A 14,035-nucleotide genomic window follows, 5' to 3' on the forward strand; every position below is an offset into this window, starting at 1 on the left:
TGTGTTTGGCCACTGGGCTGCTGGAGCTGCGTTTGCTTTATTTGTCAGATTATCAAGAAGTTTTGGATAGACATTCTAAAGACACATAAAAAAGCAAAATCATCTCGGCTGGCTGCAAGAGAGGGAACAAATCCAAAATCTATATTAAGGCAATATATTTCTCAGGCCAACTCTAGGTTTACAAAATTGTTTGAAGACTTTCAACTTGTAAAGAACGATTTTGTTTGTTTGTTACATCTATATCCCACCTTTTCTCTAAGACCTCAGGGCAATGAACATGGGGGTCTATCATCATTTTATCTGACTGAGAAAGAGGGACTGGCTCAAGGACACCCAGTGTGCTCCACGTCAAGGCCCTGCTCAGTCACTCATGCCTTAGTTACCTCCTGAATGGATTACTGCAATATACTGTCCATGGGGCTCCCTTGAAGAGTATTTGGAGGCTTCAGCTGATGCAAAATGTGGTGGCACAGGCAGTTATGGGCACCGGTCATTCAGCATATGTGACATCTCTGCTCCATGAGCTGTGTTGGTTACCAGTATGCTTCCAGGTGCAATTCAAGGTGCTGGGGGTTATCTTTAAAGCCCTTCATGGCTTGGGGCTGAGTTATTTATGGGACTGTCTCACCCCAGTGGTGTCCACCTGTCCTATTAATCAGGCAAGAGAGACATGCTCCAGGTCCCATCTGCGAGACAGTGTCATCTGTTGGGGCCCAGGAGGAGAGGAGAGCCTTTTCTGTTGTGGTGCCCACCCGCTGGGACATCATTCCCCCAGAAATGAGGCTTGGCCCAATCCTGCTGGCATTGCAAGCCTGGGGCCCTGAGGGCATGAATGAGCCCACATCATGGCTTGTTTGAGTGTTTGAGTTTTCTCAGCTGCTATTCTTATGTTATTTTTGTTGTTTTTGATTCTGGTTGCTTTTATTGTTTTTATTCTGTTTTAACTGTAAGCTGCCCAAAATCATGTATATGAGATGGGTGACCTATAAATTTACTAAATAAATAAATAAACTTGAATTTGGATCACCCCAATTCAACTCCAGCACCTGAACTATTACACAATGCTGTGCTAAACAAGCAGGGAAGAAAAGGGGAAAAAATTGGCTGTCAGGAGAAGCAGAAGGAGAACAGAGCTGATGTTGAAGCTTGTGGCAATGGCATCCATGCCATTTTCTTCTGAGCGACATCTCTTAGATTCCTTTTATATGATGTTGCTCAGCCTTTCTTTTAAAATATAAAGTACCTGGAATGTTTTGATGGAAATATTATTCAAGCTTGAAAAAGAAGTTGAAGAATCCACCAGAAAACATCTCCATATCCTTGAAAACAATTGGTTTCCCTTTCCACTTCCCCACCCTACTTTTGACTACTGATGTGCCATTTCATTTGCACCAATATTTATAAATGTAAACAACAACATAACAGTGACAATTGTGAGGTGTCTGTCTCAGGCCAGTTTGTTCCCGGGAAATGGTCACAGACACATTTTCCCCTGGGCCCCCTTCTCTCCTCCTGCCCACCCATCCTGAGCTGCCCAGCTAGCTGTTTTATTATTACTTGATCAGTTCCCATCTTTCTGTCCAGGAAGTACTCAAGATAGCTACCAATAAAAATAATAAAATGATATTATGACGGTGTTCAGACAACCACCGCCCAGTCGCTGGGAGTTGAGTGGCATATAAATTTAACAAATTATTATTATTACAGCATGTTTTAACCTTCTTGCTGAATTAACCCATTTTCCAGATTTGCACAATGCACTGAACTATAAAGTAACCGAATAGCCAGAACTCATGCAACATGCTAAACCACCAAAATAAAAGAAAAAAAACCTCCAGACTTAACCAGCATTAACATTAACCAAGCTTAGAAATTTGTGCTAGGTCTTTCACTGGGTTAAATGTGTTGTGTGAATATGGATAAACTTAACAGCTTAGCCATATTCACACAGCACACTTAACCCAAGTCAGTAGGTTTGGTTTCCTTTAAAATTAAATGACTGTTAACTAATTCACACTGAGAAGGCTGTCTCAGAGGAAGGCCTTGGCTCCTTTTTTAAAAAAAAGTGTGGGGCTGAGCCCAACTCCCCAAGGGGTGCACCCCATAGCTTGGGAGACGCCTTCTTCCAACATGCCAATGCCCCAATTCTGTTTCCATGGCTGTGTCCACCCAATCTGCTTAACTTTGTTCCTGAATTAACCCATTTTCTGGGGTCACAAAAATTTTGCATCATAAACTAGTCCAACAGGCACAAGACACTAAATTCCAACACAATAAACCAATAGTAATCAAGCTTCTTTGCTCTTAGTGCAAATGAACCTATCTGATTGTGTGTGGTGTGAACATAAGTGACAAGGAGGTGCCAACAAACTTGCACAGCATGACTGGTTTGAGCAGGGATGGGAGGAAAGGTGAGTGAACTGCAAGACGTTGGAGGACAGAGCGGTATACCTGTGACCTCTACGCTAGCCCATTGCACTGGGCGTGGTGATGGGGTGCAAAGCCCCATCTTTGCCACAAACATATGGTTTTCTGCCGGCCCAGTCTATTTTGGCACATGCCACAAGGTGGCAAAATGCCATTGGTCACTCCTGAGATTGCTGACAGAGTAGTGGCTTTCCATCTGAGCAAAGAATTGCTAGGATAATATGCTTAACTGTATCAGGAAAAGACCTAAGAGCTGTATTTATACATCATGCCAAATTTGATGACTGTTAAATCTTAATTGTTTGTGGCTTGTGTGAATCCAGCCTGACAAGTTACTGTATGGTTCAAAGGATTGTGCAAGCTTAGAAAATGCTTTCATTCAATGATCAGGTTTATATGCATGAATTCACCCTACATGTTTTCCAGCTCCAGGTGTAATGATTGTCTGCTGACCTGGCCCTTCTCTTCCTTTCTGCTCAGTCTGAAGAACTTTAAATAGTTTATTTCAAAAAAGCACATTTGGTTTTCATCACGTGCTTCCTAAGACAATGGCAAAATCACAACTTGACCTTGGCAGAAACGGGCAACCAGCAAACCGTTGGCTGGCTGGGGAATTCTGGGAGTTGAAGTCCACACATCTTAAAGTTGACAAGTTTGAAAAACACTGTTCTAGACCTTTGAAGGTAGCTGATAGGATCCAGCTATTTTCACAATAGCCAGTTTGAGTGAGGGAAATGCTCTTCAGTTCAAGACAGCAGTTGCCCATAAGGAAAACTTTGAATGTGCTTTCAAGCACTGCAGCTTGTATAGCTTTCCTTTACCTGTCTCTAGGGCAAGGCAAGGGCCTTGTAAATTTATGCTGAGGCCAAGCAGCTTCCATGAAAGCACCCATTTGTTATCCTCTGATGCGTATGAGAAGCATTTCATGGCAGTAATGGGGACAACGCATGGATGAAAGTGGAAACACAAATCTGCATGTCCAACTGTGGTTGCTAGATGGTTCTCTTTGAGACTCAGGAGCAAACAACCATTTAGCTTCATTTGGGCGATTCCTCCAAATCCGAACATTATGGAACAGACTTCTCTGACTATATCCATGACCCACCCAGCTTGCTTGCTTTTCTTTTTCTTTCTTTCTTTCTTTCTTTCTTTCTTTCTTTCTTTCTTTCTTTCTTTCTTTCTTTCTTTCTTTCCTTCCTTCCTTCCTTCCTTCCTTCCTTCCTTCCTTCCTTCCTTTCTTTCTTTCTTTCTTTCTTTCTTTCTTTCTTTCTTTCTTTCTTTCTTTCTTTCTTTCTTTCTTTCTTTCTTCTCTCTCTCCCTCCCTCCCTCCCTCCCTCCTTTCCTTCCTTATCAATCACATTTGTATTGCCACCCATCTCACATAATGACTCTGGGTGACGCACATAGCAACAGCCCAGAATGGTAAACCGTGGCCTTATTCCAGTCACTGCCTATTAAAGTAGAATGCAAACCAGTGTTCCCCAACCTGGTGCTCTCCAGATGTGTCAGGACCACACATCCTCCAGCCAACCTGACTGCAAATTTTGGGTATGATTATTTTAAGTATGATTATTTTAAGTATTTTAAGTATGATTATTAAATTATAAGTATGGTACAATAAAATCACTGTGCTCAGTAGGCTGCCATTAATTTATCCATGGAATTTTTAAAAAGGGAATCAATTGAACAAACCAACCTGAACCAAATAAACATTACATTTATTGAATTATCAGACCTAGATGGAGAGTGGGGGGAGATCGGCTATAGCCAAGCCACGCTTGGGTGGTTCTTTCTCCCCTCCCGCTTTGTGGTTCATGTGTCTTGTGGAGAACTTTTGTTCACAGCTCCTTAATGAAGGTCAGGTAAGGAACAGTTGTTATTCTGGTTGTGCTAAACTCCATTTTCTTTCTTTGCATTGCTCTATGCTGTCTGCCCCTTCATGGATCACTGCCTTGTCGTGGCGAAGGGGCTTGCGTAACTCAGTGAAGCCATGAGCTATACCATGCAGGGCCACCCAAGACGGACAGGTCATGACAGAGAGTTCTGACAAAATGTGGTCCACTGGAGAAGGAAATGGCAACCCACTCCAGTATCCTTGCCAAGAAAACCCCATGGACAATGTTAAAAGGCTAAAAGATATGACGCCGGAAGATGAGCCCCTCAGGTCGGAAGGTGTCCAATATGCTACTGGGGAAGAGCGGAGGGCAATTCCAAGTAGCTCCAGAAAGAGTGAAGCGGCTGGGCCAAAGCCGAAAGGACGTTCAGCTGTGGATGTATCTGGAAGCGAAAAGAAGGTCCGATGCTGTAAAGAACAATATTGTATAGGTACCTGGAATGTAAGATCTATGAACCAAGGCAAGCTGGATGTGGTCAAACATGAGATGACAAGATTGAACGTCGACATCTTGGGAATCAGCGAACTGAAATGGACGGGAATGGGTGAATTTAATTCGGGTGACCATTATATCTACTACTGTGGGCAAGAAACCCTTAGAAGAAGTGGAGTTGCACTCATAGTGAATAAGAGAGTGGGAAAGGCAGTAATGGGGTACAACCTCAAAAACGACAGAATGATCTCAGTGCGTATCCAAGGCAAACCATTCAATATCACAGTCATCCAAGTCTATGCCCCAACCACTGATGCTGAAGAAGCTGAAGTTGACCGCTTCTATGAAGACCTACAACACCTTCTAGAACTAGCACCAAAAAAAGATGTCCTTTTCATCATAGGGGATTGGAATGCTAAAGTAGGAAGTCAAGGAGTAATCGGAATAACAGGCAAATTTGGCCTTGGAGTACAAAATGAAGCAGGGCAAAGGCTAATAGAGTTCTGTCAAGAGAACAAGCTAGTCATAGCAAACACTCTTTTCCAACAACACAAGAGACGACTCTACACATGGACATCACCAGATGGTCAATACCGAAACCAGATTGATTATATACTTTGCAGCCAAAGATGGAGAAGCTCTATACAGACAGCAAAAACAAGACCAGGAGCTGACTGTGGCTCAGATCATGAGCTTCTTACTGCAAAATTTAGGCTTAAATTGAAGAATGTAGGGAAAACCACTAGACCACTCAGGTATGACTTAGATCATATTCCTTGTGAGTACACAGTGAAGGTGATGAATAGATTTAGAGGATTAGATTTGGTAGACAGAGTGCCTGAAGAACTATGGACGGAGGTCCGTAACATTGTACAGGAGGCAGCAACTAAAACCATCCCAAAGAAAAAGAAATGCAAGAAAGCAAAATGGCTGTCTGATGAGGCTTTACAAATAGCTGTGGAAAGAAGGAATGCGAAAAGCAAGGGTGAAAGGGAAAGATATAAGCAACTGAATGCAGATTTCCAGAGAATAGCCAGGAGAGATAAGAAGGCCTTCTTAAATGAACAATGCAAAGAAATTGAGGAAAACAATAGAATGGGGAAGACTAGAGATCTCTTCAAGAAAATTGGAGATATGAAAGGAACGTTTAGTGCAAAGATGGGCATGATAAAGGACAAAAAAGGCAGGGACCTAACAGAAGCAGAAGAGATTAAGAAGAGGTGGCAAGAATACACAGAAGAACTATACAAGAAAGATCTTAATGTCCCTGATGTCCACGCTGGTGTGATCACTGACCTTGAGCCAGACATCCTAGAGAGTGAAGTCAAGTGGGCCTTAGGAAGCATTGCTAACAACAAAGCTAGTGGAGATGACAGGATTCCAGCTGAGTTATTTAAAATACTAAAAGATGATGGTGTTAAAGTGCTGCACTCAATATGCCAGCAAGTTTGGAAAACGCAACAGTGGCCACGGGATTGGAAAAGGTCAGTTTACGTTCCAATTCCAAAGAAGGGCAACGCCAAAGAATGCTCAAACTATCGCACAATTGCACTCATTTCACATGCTAGCAAGGTTATGCTCAAAATCCTACAAGCTAGGCTTCAGCAATATATGAACCGAGAACTACCGGATGTACAAGCTGGGTTTCGAAGAGGCAGAGGAACTAGAGATCAAATCGCCAACATTCGCTGGATCATGGAGAAAGCACGAGAGTTCCAGAAAAATATCTACTTCTGCTTCATTGACTATGCAAAAGCCTTTGATTGTGTGGATCACAACAAACTGTGGCAAATTCTTAAAGAGATGGGAATACCAGACCACCTTACCTGTCTCCTGAGAAATCTGTATGCGGGCCAAGAAGCAACAGTTAGAACCGGTCATGGAACAACCGATTGGTTCAAAATAGGGAAAGGTGTACGACAAGGCTGTATACTGTCACCCTGCTTATTTAACCTATATGCAGAGTACATCATGAGAAATGCCAGGCTGGAAGAATCACAAGCCGGAATTAAGATTGCAGGGAGAATCATCAACAACCTCAGATATGCGGACGATACCACCCTAATGGCAGAAAGTGAAGAAGAACTAAAGAGCCTCTTGATGAGGGTGAAAGAGGAGAGTGCAAAAGCTGGCTTGAAACTCAACATTAAAAAAACTAAGATCATGGCATCTGGACCCATCAATTCCTGGCAAATAGAAGGGGTAGAAATGGAAGCAGTAACAGACTTCATTTATTTGGGCTCCAAGATCACCGCAGACGGAGACAGCAGCCATGAAATTAAAAGACGCTTGCTCCTTGGGAGGAAAGCTATGGCAAGCCTAGATAGCATATTAAAAAGCAGAGACGTCACCTTGCCGACAAAGATCCGCATAGTCAAAGCTATGGTTTTTCCAGTAGTAATGTATGGCTGTGAGAGCTGGACCATAAAAAAGGCCGAGCGCCGAAGAATTGATGCCTTTGAACTGTGGTGCTGGAGAAGACTCTTAAGAGTTCCCTGGACTGCTAGGAGGTCAAACCAGTCAATCTTAAAGGAAATCAACCCTGATTGCTCATTGGAAGGATCGATAATGAAGCTCAAGCTCAGATATTTTGGCCACCTAATGCGAAGAGAGATCTCTTTGGAGAAGACCCTGATGCTGGGAAAGATTGAAGGCAAAAGGAGAAGAGGACGGCAGAGGATGAGATGGTTAGATAGCATCACTGAAGCAATGAGCATGAAACTGAGCAAACTCAGGGAGGCAGTGAAGGACAGGAAGGCCTGGCGCAGTATGGTTCATGGGGTCACGAAGAGTCGGACACGACTTAACGACTAAACAACAACAAATGCTGTCTGCATGTAAAGTGCACCCTTGGATTGCTTGGATAGCATGGCTGGCTAGGGAATTCTGGGAGTTGAAGTCCACACAGCTTAAAGTTCCCAAGGTTGAGAAACACTGGATTAGACTGACAGCTGTCCCTCCAGGAAAAAATACAGACAAGGCACAATGCCAGAATGTGGCTTGGGTTGCTTAGATTGACTCCCACAAAAGTTACTTGGGTGCTGAGCTATTCTTTTAAAGCTAACCTGAAATACTCACCAACAATTATGGCCTAAGAAGAAACATTATCAGTAAGTAAGAGTGGGGCTGGTTTGTATTAGGTTGACCTGTGCATTTAATAGTATTTTGGTGTCAAGAGGCAATGAGTTCCACAGGTAGATTATGTTTCAGTCTGCCCTTATGTTGATTTGAACAGTACAGTAGGCTGGGCTAAAACAGAGTTGAGTATTTGTGGTTCAGTATGTTGTGAGAATCAGGCCATTATGCCAAGGCATAATAGACCTTATTTGCTTGGGCACCTTTTTAAACACGCCCGTTACAAGGAGACAGACATGGTATCAAACCTAGGTTCAAGGTTTAGTATGGTGTAAGAATTCAACTTTAACATTTCTACAACATCTCATGTCAGAAAAGCTTGAAAGGAGGGAACAGCCATATGGATCCCTGAAATTAAGATACGTTCATCTAGATGGGCTGTAGAACAGCCACAGGGATCCTTGGTGTAAGAACAGGAAGCCATAAAGTGGGTGGAGCCCTTGGAGGTGAGGAAAGGCAGTATCTGACATCAGGGATTCTGCCAAATAACACTGCCAAGCCTTTTCCAATACTTCCCCCCTCCCCCATCTCTTCCTCCTTTATCACCGAAAGGCAAGTCACTGAAAACAGTTGGCGAGCAATTGATCAAGGCAAAGGCCTAGAGCTGGGAGAAGTTTCCCTTTTTAGTAAGAATATTTGCATTAAAGAGGAGGAGACTGGATAGTGGCAGTCTGGTGATTAAATATTCTGTTTATTATCATTTTTTTTCTGAACAGATCTGCACATCCCTGTTCCTTGCCTACACGTGCTGCATACATAATCATTCTGGGCATTTAACAGAGAACATTTCATCTTCAAAGCAGTTTCTAAAGATTAATTTATTATGCATTAAACATGCCCACCGCTTCCCTCCTCATTTAAAGAGGGAAGGTAGCTCTGCTTCAGATTTTGGGCTACTGGTCTCAGATCAACCTTTGCATCCAGAGAATCATCCAGGGTTCTCTCCCTCTCTTTTAAAAGAGGACTGGAGGAAAAAGAAGGTACTCCTCTTGACTGCATCTTGAGCTTCAAGGGTTCCCAGGAGAATCCTGCAGTCACTGGAAGAATGTGTTCATGTTAATATGCAGAAGCAAAGACGTGGAATAGAAAGCACTGTGTGGATGGAGGCTGTGCCATTCTGTACAAAAAAAGGCTCACACTAAAGTCATCTATAAGTCTGCACAAAACACTTACCGGGGCAATTAAAAACAGCTATAGCGGTACAACTTAGTCGTAACCTTGAGGGGGTGGGGGTTATTGGTTTATTTTTGTGGCTTGACATGTTCTGTAAACTCATATCACACAAGCCTAGGCAATGAGTTAATTCAGGACCAGCTTAAACACATTGTGTGAACATCTTGGTGCTCAGGATAAAATCAAATTAGCGTTACTTCGTCCCATAGGCATCCTCTGGAGAGGGAAAGGGGGGGCAAGTGATGCCCCACACATCATATCATTGTACCAATGATGTAAATCAGGGTTCCCCAACCTTGGCAACTTGAAGATGTGTGGACTTCAACTCCCAGAATTCCCCAGCTAGCATGGCTGGCTGGGGAATTCTGGGAGTTGAAGTCCATACATCTTCAAGTGCCAAAGTTGAGGAACCCTGATATAGATGACATAGTGTACATCATTTGTCTCATGTGGCTGGTGCAAATTATATAATTCACCTTATTTGCATGATGTCATGATGCGCATAATGTCATTGTGCTTCCTCCCATTAATTCATCTCCAGCAAGACTTTATTTCATAGGGATGTGAGAAGTTTTGAAGGCCCTATATTATATTAGATCAGGTCTTTCTTGCTTTCTGCCCCCTATAAGGATATCCCCAGTCCTTCATTCCCATTAGCCCTCTACTCTTTCTGAGTCAACCGTGCAGGACCAACAGTTCCTTATGGCAGCTTGAACTGCACAAGTGTGGGTCTGGTAGATGGGACAGTCCCCTCCCAGTGTGGAGAAAGCTATAAAGTGGCTCCAGGCTGCAAACAGGCAGATGTTCTACTTCAATTCCTTACCCAGCTTTGTAACAGATCTGTTGCAGGCTGGAGCCACCATTAGCCTGCTTCAGACTGACTAAAGCCAGTTACCCCAATCTGTGGTGGCATCATGGGTGATGAGAAACTGAAGGCTGCTGGATGTGAATTGTGTTAAATGGAAGAGAATGATAATTTCTTTGGAGGGGACAGCTGCCCATTACAGAGATTGATAAGGGTAGAGGCAGCCCACTGGGGAGCACAGTAGGGCACTTTTTCGGTTCTGGTGCCTTTGAATCAAGTGTTGACTCCTGGACAAGTCCCTGCAGTTTTCTTGGCAAGATTTCAGAAGCGGTTTGCCGATGCCTCCTTCCTAGGGCTGAGAGAGAGTGACTGGCCCAAAGTCACCCAGCTGGCTTCATGTCTAAGGCGGGACTAGAACTCACAGACTCCCAGTTTTTAGCCTGATGCCGTAACCACTACACCAAACTGGCTCTCCATGTAAACGTATTCAGGGCTTATTCCCTTTACTAGCTTAGCTGTCCATTTGGGCAGTAGCTCAGACCAGTGTTTCTCAACCTCAGCAACTTTTCAGACGGGTGGACTTCAACTCCCAGAATTCCCCAGCCAGCGTGGCTGGCTGGGGAATCCTGGGAGTTGAAGTCCACCCATCTTAAAGTTGCTGAGGTTGAGGAACGCTGGCTTCGACTATGACATTTTCTGCAAACTGCAGGAGGAGAAACCAAACTCAGCGTCCCGGCCGGGGTGTTATTACAGTCTTGACCAGTGCGATAAAATGAAAGGCGCGAGCGGGGGAGGATTTTAGCGAAGGCGGGCTGGGAAACATCACCTGCATCTCCAGCGCCCAAGGCCACGCGGGAAAGGCTTCAGCTTGGCTGCGAGGGAAGACACGGCAGGCTGGCCTTCCCTGCGCATAGAAAACGGGCGCTGCGCCGCCCTCCAGGCGCCTTCGCCCATTCAGCCTCGGCGAGGTGAAAGTCCTGCCGAGCTCGGCCCTAAGGAAGGTCGCCAGGATGCCATCTCTCCGGCCCCGGAATGAGAAGCCCGCCTCTTCGCCCCTCGCTGTGAGTTCCAGCGGTCTCTCCTCAGCAGAGCGACTCCAACCACCGCCTCAATCCAACTGGGAGCGGGCGCAGGGCAAGGTGATGCCCTCCGGCCGCGGGCATCTGTTGCGCCGTACGCGCCTCTCTGCGGGTGAGGACGGCAGTAACTCCGGCGATTGCAACGCCGCGTCGCGGCAGCATCGACGGGGTCCAGCAAGCGCACTGGAGCGCGGCGCCTCGGCGGAGACCCGCGAGGCTGCAGCGGCGGCGCACTCAAACTTCCCTCGCCCGACCGGCGGCTCCGCGCCCTTCCCCTCGTTCTGTCCCGCCCTGCGCGGGGTGTGTCCCGCCGGCGCCGGGTCCGCCTCTCGGGGGTGTAGGCGGGCTGCAACAGCGGCGCCCGCGAGCTAAGCGCCGGCCTCGGCAGAGGCGCGTGGGGAGCCGCCGCCGCCGCCGCCGCCGGGCTACTGCTCGCGCGCCATGCGGCGCAGGAGGCGCAGCTAGCGAAGCGATCCGAAGCGAGGAGTGGAGGGAGCATGGCCGCGCCTGTCCTCCGCGCCGGGCTGCTGCTGCTGCGGGCGGTCGCGGCGCTGCTGTGCCAGCTGGTGGTGGCCGGCTCGACGCTGGAACTGCTGGGCGGCGGCGGCGTTTACGAGGCGGAGCGTGGCCGGGGCGGGCGGTGCCAGGCCATCGAGATCCCCATGTGCCAGGGCATCGGCTACAACCTGACCCGCATGCCCAACCTGTTGGGCCATGAGCACCAGCGCGAGGCCGCGCTCAAGCTGGAAGAGTTTGCCCCGCTGGTGGCCTACGGCTGCCACGGCCACCTGCGCTTCTTCCTCTGCTCGCTCTACGCGCCCATGTGCACCGACCAGGTATCCAGCAGCATCCCAGCCTGCCGGCCAATGTGCGAACAGGCACGCCAGCGCTGCGCGCCCATCATGGAGCACTTCCACTTTGGCTGGCCTGATGCGCTGGATTGCGCTCGCCTGCCTACCAAGAATGACCCACACGCCCTGTGCATGGAGGCACCTGAAAATGCCACCACGGCTGAGCCTCACCGGGGTCAGGGCATGCTTCCTGTGGCGCCGCGCCCTGCCCGGCCTTCTGGGGATGGCCCCAGCGAGAGCCGACCAGGCAGCAGCGCTTCGTGTGAGAACTCCGACAAGTTCCAATATGTCACCAAGAGCCTGTCGTGTGCACCCCGCTGCTCGCCTGGGGTTGATGTCTTCTGGTCGCGGCGAGACAAGGATTTTGCTTTCATTTGGATGGCCGTCTGGGCCACGCTCTGCTTTGTGTCCACTGCCTTCACCGTCCTTACCTTCCTGCTGGAGCCCCACCGCTTCCAATACCCAGAGCGCCCTATCATCTTTCTCTCCATGTGCTACAATGTCTACTCGGTGGCCTTCATCATCCGCTCGGTGGCTGGAGCTGAGAACATTGCCTGTGACCGGGAGAACGGGGAACTGTACATCATCCAAGAGGGGCTGGAAAGTACTGGCTGCACCATTGTGTTCCTCATCCTGTACTACTTTGGCATGGCCAGCTCCCTCTGGTGGGTCATCTTGACTTTGACCTGGTTCCTGGCTGCTGGCAAGAAGTGGGGCCATGAAGCCATTGAGGCCCATAGCAGCTACTTCCACATGGCAGCCTGGGGGATCCCCGCTATGAAGACCATTGTCATCCTCACCATGCGGAAGGTGGCCGGGGATGAGCTCACTGGGCTCTGCTATGTAGGGAGCATGGACGTCAATGCCCTGACAGGGTTCATCCTCATCCCGCTCTCCTGCTACTTGGTCATTGGCACCTCCTTCATCCTGACAGGCTTTGTGGCTCTCTTCCACATCCGCAAGATCATGAAGACAGGCGGCACTAATACTGAGAAACTGGAGAAACTCATGGTGAAGATTGGGGTCTTCTCCATCCTCTATACTGTCCCAGCCACATGTGTCATTGTCTGTTACTTCTATGAACGTCTGAATATGGATTACTGGAACCTCCAGGCCTTGGAGCACAGCTGCTTGCCTTTTCCAGGCCATCGCAGTGTGGACTGTTCTTTGGATGCCTCCGTGCCCACCATGGCCATCTTCATGCTGAAGATTTTCATGTCCTTGGTGGTGGGCATCACCAGCGGTGTTTGGGTGTGGAGCTCCAAGACTCTGCAGACCTGGCAGAGCCTGTGCAACAGGAAACTGGGAATGAGGACTAGGGGGAAACCGTGTAGTGGGGTAACCTGCACTGGAGCACACCACCATTACAAAGCTCCTGCCATTATGCTGCACATGACCAAGACAGACCCTTATCTGGACAACCCAACACACGTCTGATGCTGGACCAGCCCTAGAGAGGCATCTCTGGAGAGCAGAAGCATCGGGGAACACCACGATGTCATGGATCTGCCTAATGCCTAGCAGGTGTCAGCAGATAGCATGGAGCTAACCTGAGGGTTGAGGGGGGACTGGAGGAGGAAGAAAGATCGCAAGTGTGGCATTTGCAGGCTTTGAGGGCATCTTTACCATACCTGTTTGGGACCCCCAAGGAATGCCCAGGAAAGATTTGCTCACCCCTGTCTCTCTGCCTCTTTCTTGAGTAATGTTTTTTTCCTAGTGTTATGGATTAGGTGTCTCTGTTTGCCCAAGTCCAGCAACTACTTTAATGTTTTATTTTGGGAGATGAGTTGGGAGAGGATTTGTCCAAAGTTATTTAATTCTGTAATTTATTTTAGTTTTTTTTTTAAAGTAAATTCATTAGCTGAAAGTAATGGAAGAAGAAAGAGAAAAGAGACCCAATAAACTCTGGCTGTGTTATTTCAATTGAGGTTGGTGCTGTTTGCAGAAATTCAAGAGGCTTTGGAAACAGCTGTTCCAAAAGAAGGGGAACCAGGGAAGGGGGAAACATTCAGGCGCAGCCGTTCTCGTCTGGAAGTCTACCCAGGAGGGAGGGGGAGGGAAGCGAGGGGGCAGCCCCCCTTTCCTGATGTCCTGCAGCGTGAGTTGGGCCACAGGACTCCTAGGGCCAAACCGCAACTGGTCCCTTGGCCTTCTGAAAGTGTCCTGCAGTGTGGGGAGAGCTGTTTCAAGCAGATGAAGCCAAAGGCAGGAGGCTCTCAACATATTTTTAGTCCAGCT

At 47.4% G+C, this 14,035-nt stretch overlaps 1 protein-coding gene across 1 annotated transcript; it reads left to right on the forward strand.

The window, feature by feature from the left end:
- The first annotated feature begins 11,244 nt into the window (after nucleotides 1-11,244).
- On the forward strand, nucleotides 11,245-13,718 carry FZD9 (frizzled class receptor 9). The gene has a single exon (XM_007430263.3). The coding sequence runs from the start codon at nucleotides 11,444-11,446 to the stop codon at nucleotides 13,232-13,234; it is 1,791 nt and encodes a 596-aa protein (XP_007430325.2). The 5' UTR covers nucleotides 11,245-11,443; the 3' UTR covers nucleotides 13,235-13,718.
- Nucleotides 13,719-14,035: the final 317 nt, after the last annotated feature.

This window comes from Python bivittatus, unplaced genomic scaffold (genome assembly GCF_059951505.1).
Source record: "Python bivittatus isolate LINGU-HERP-01145 unplaced genomic scaffold, Pbiv_v1 ctg000690_np1212, whole genome shotgun sequence".
Classification (NCBI taxonomy): domain Eukaryota; kingdom Metazoa; phylum Chordata; class Lepidosauria; order Squamata; family Pythonidae; genus Python; species Python bivittatus.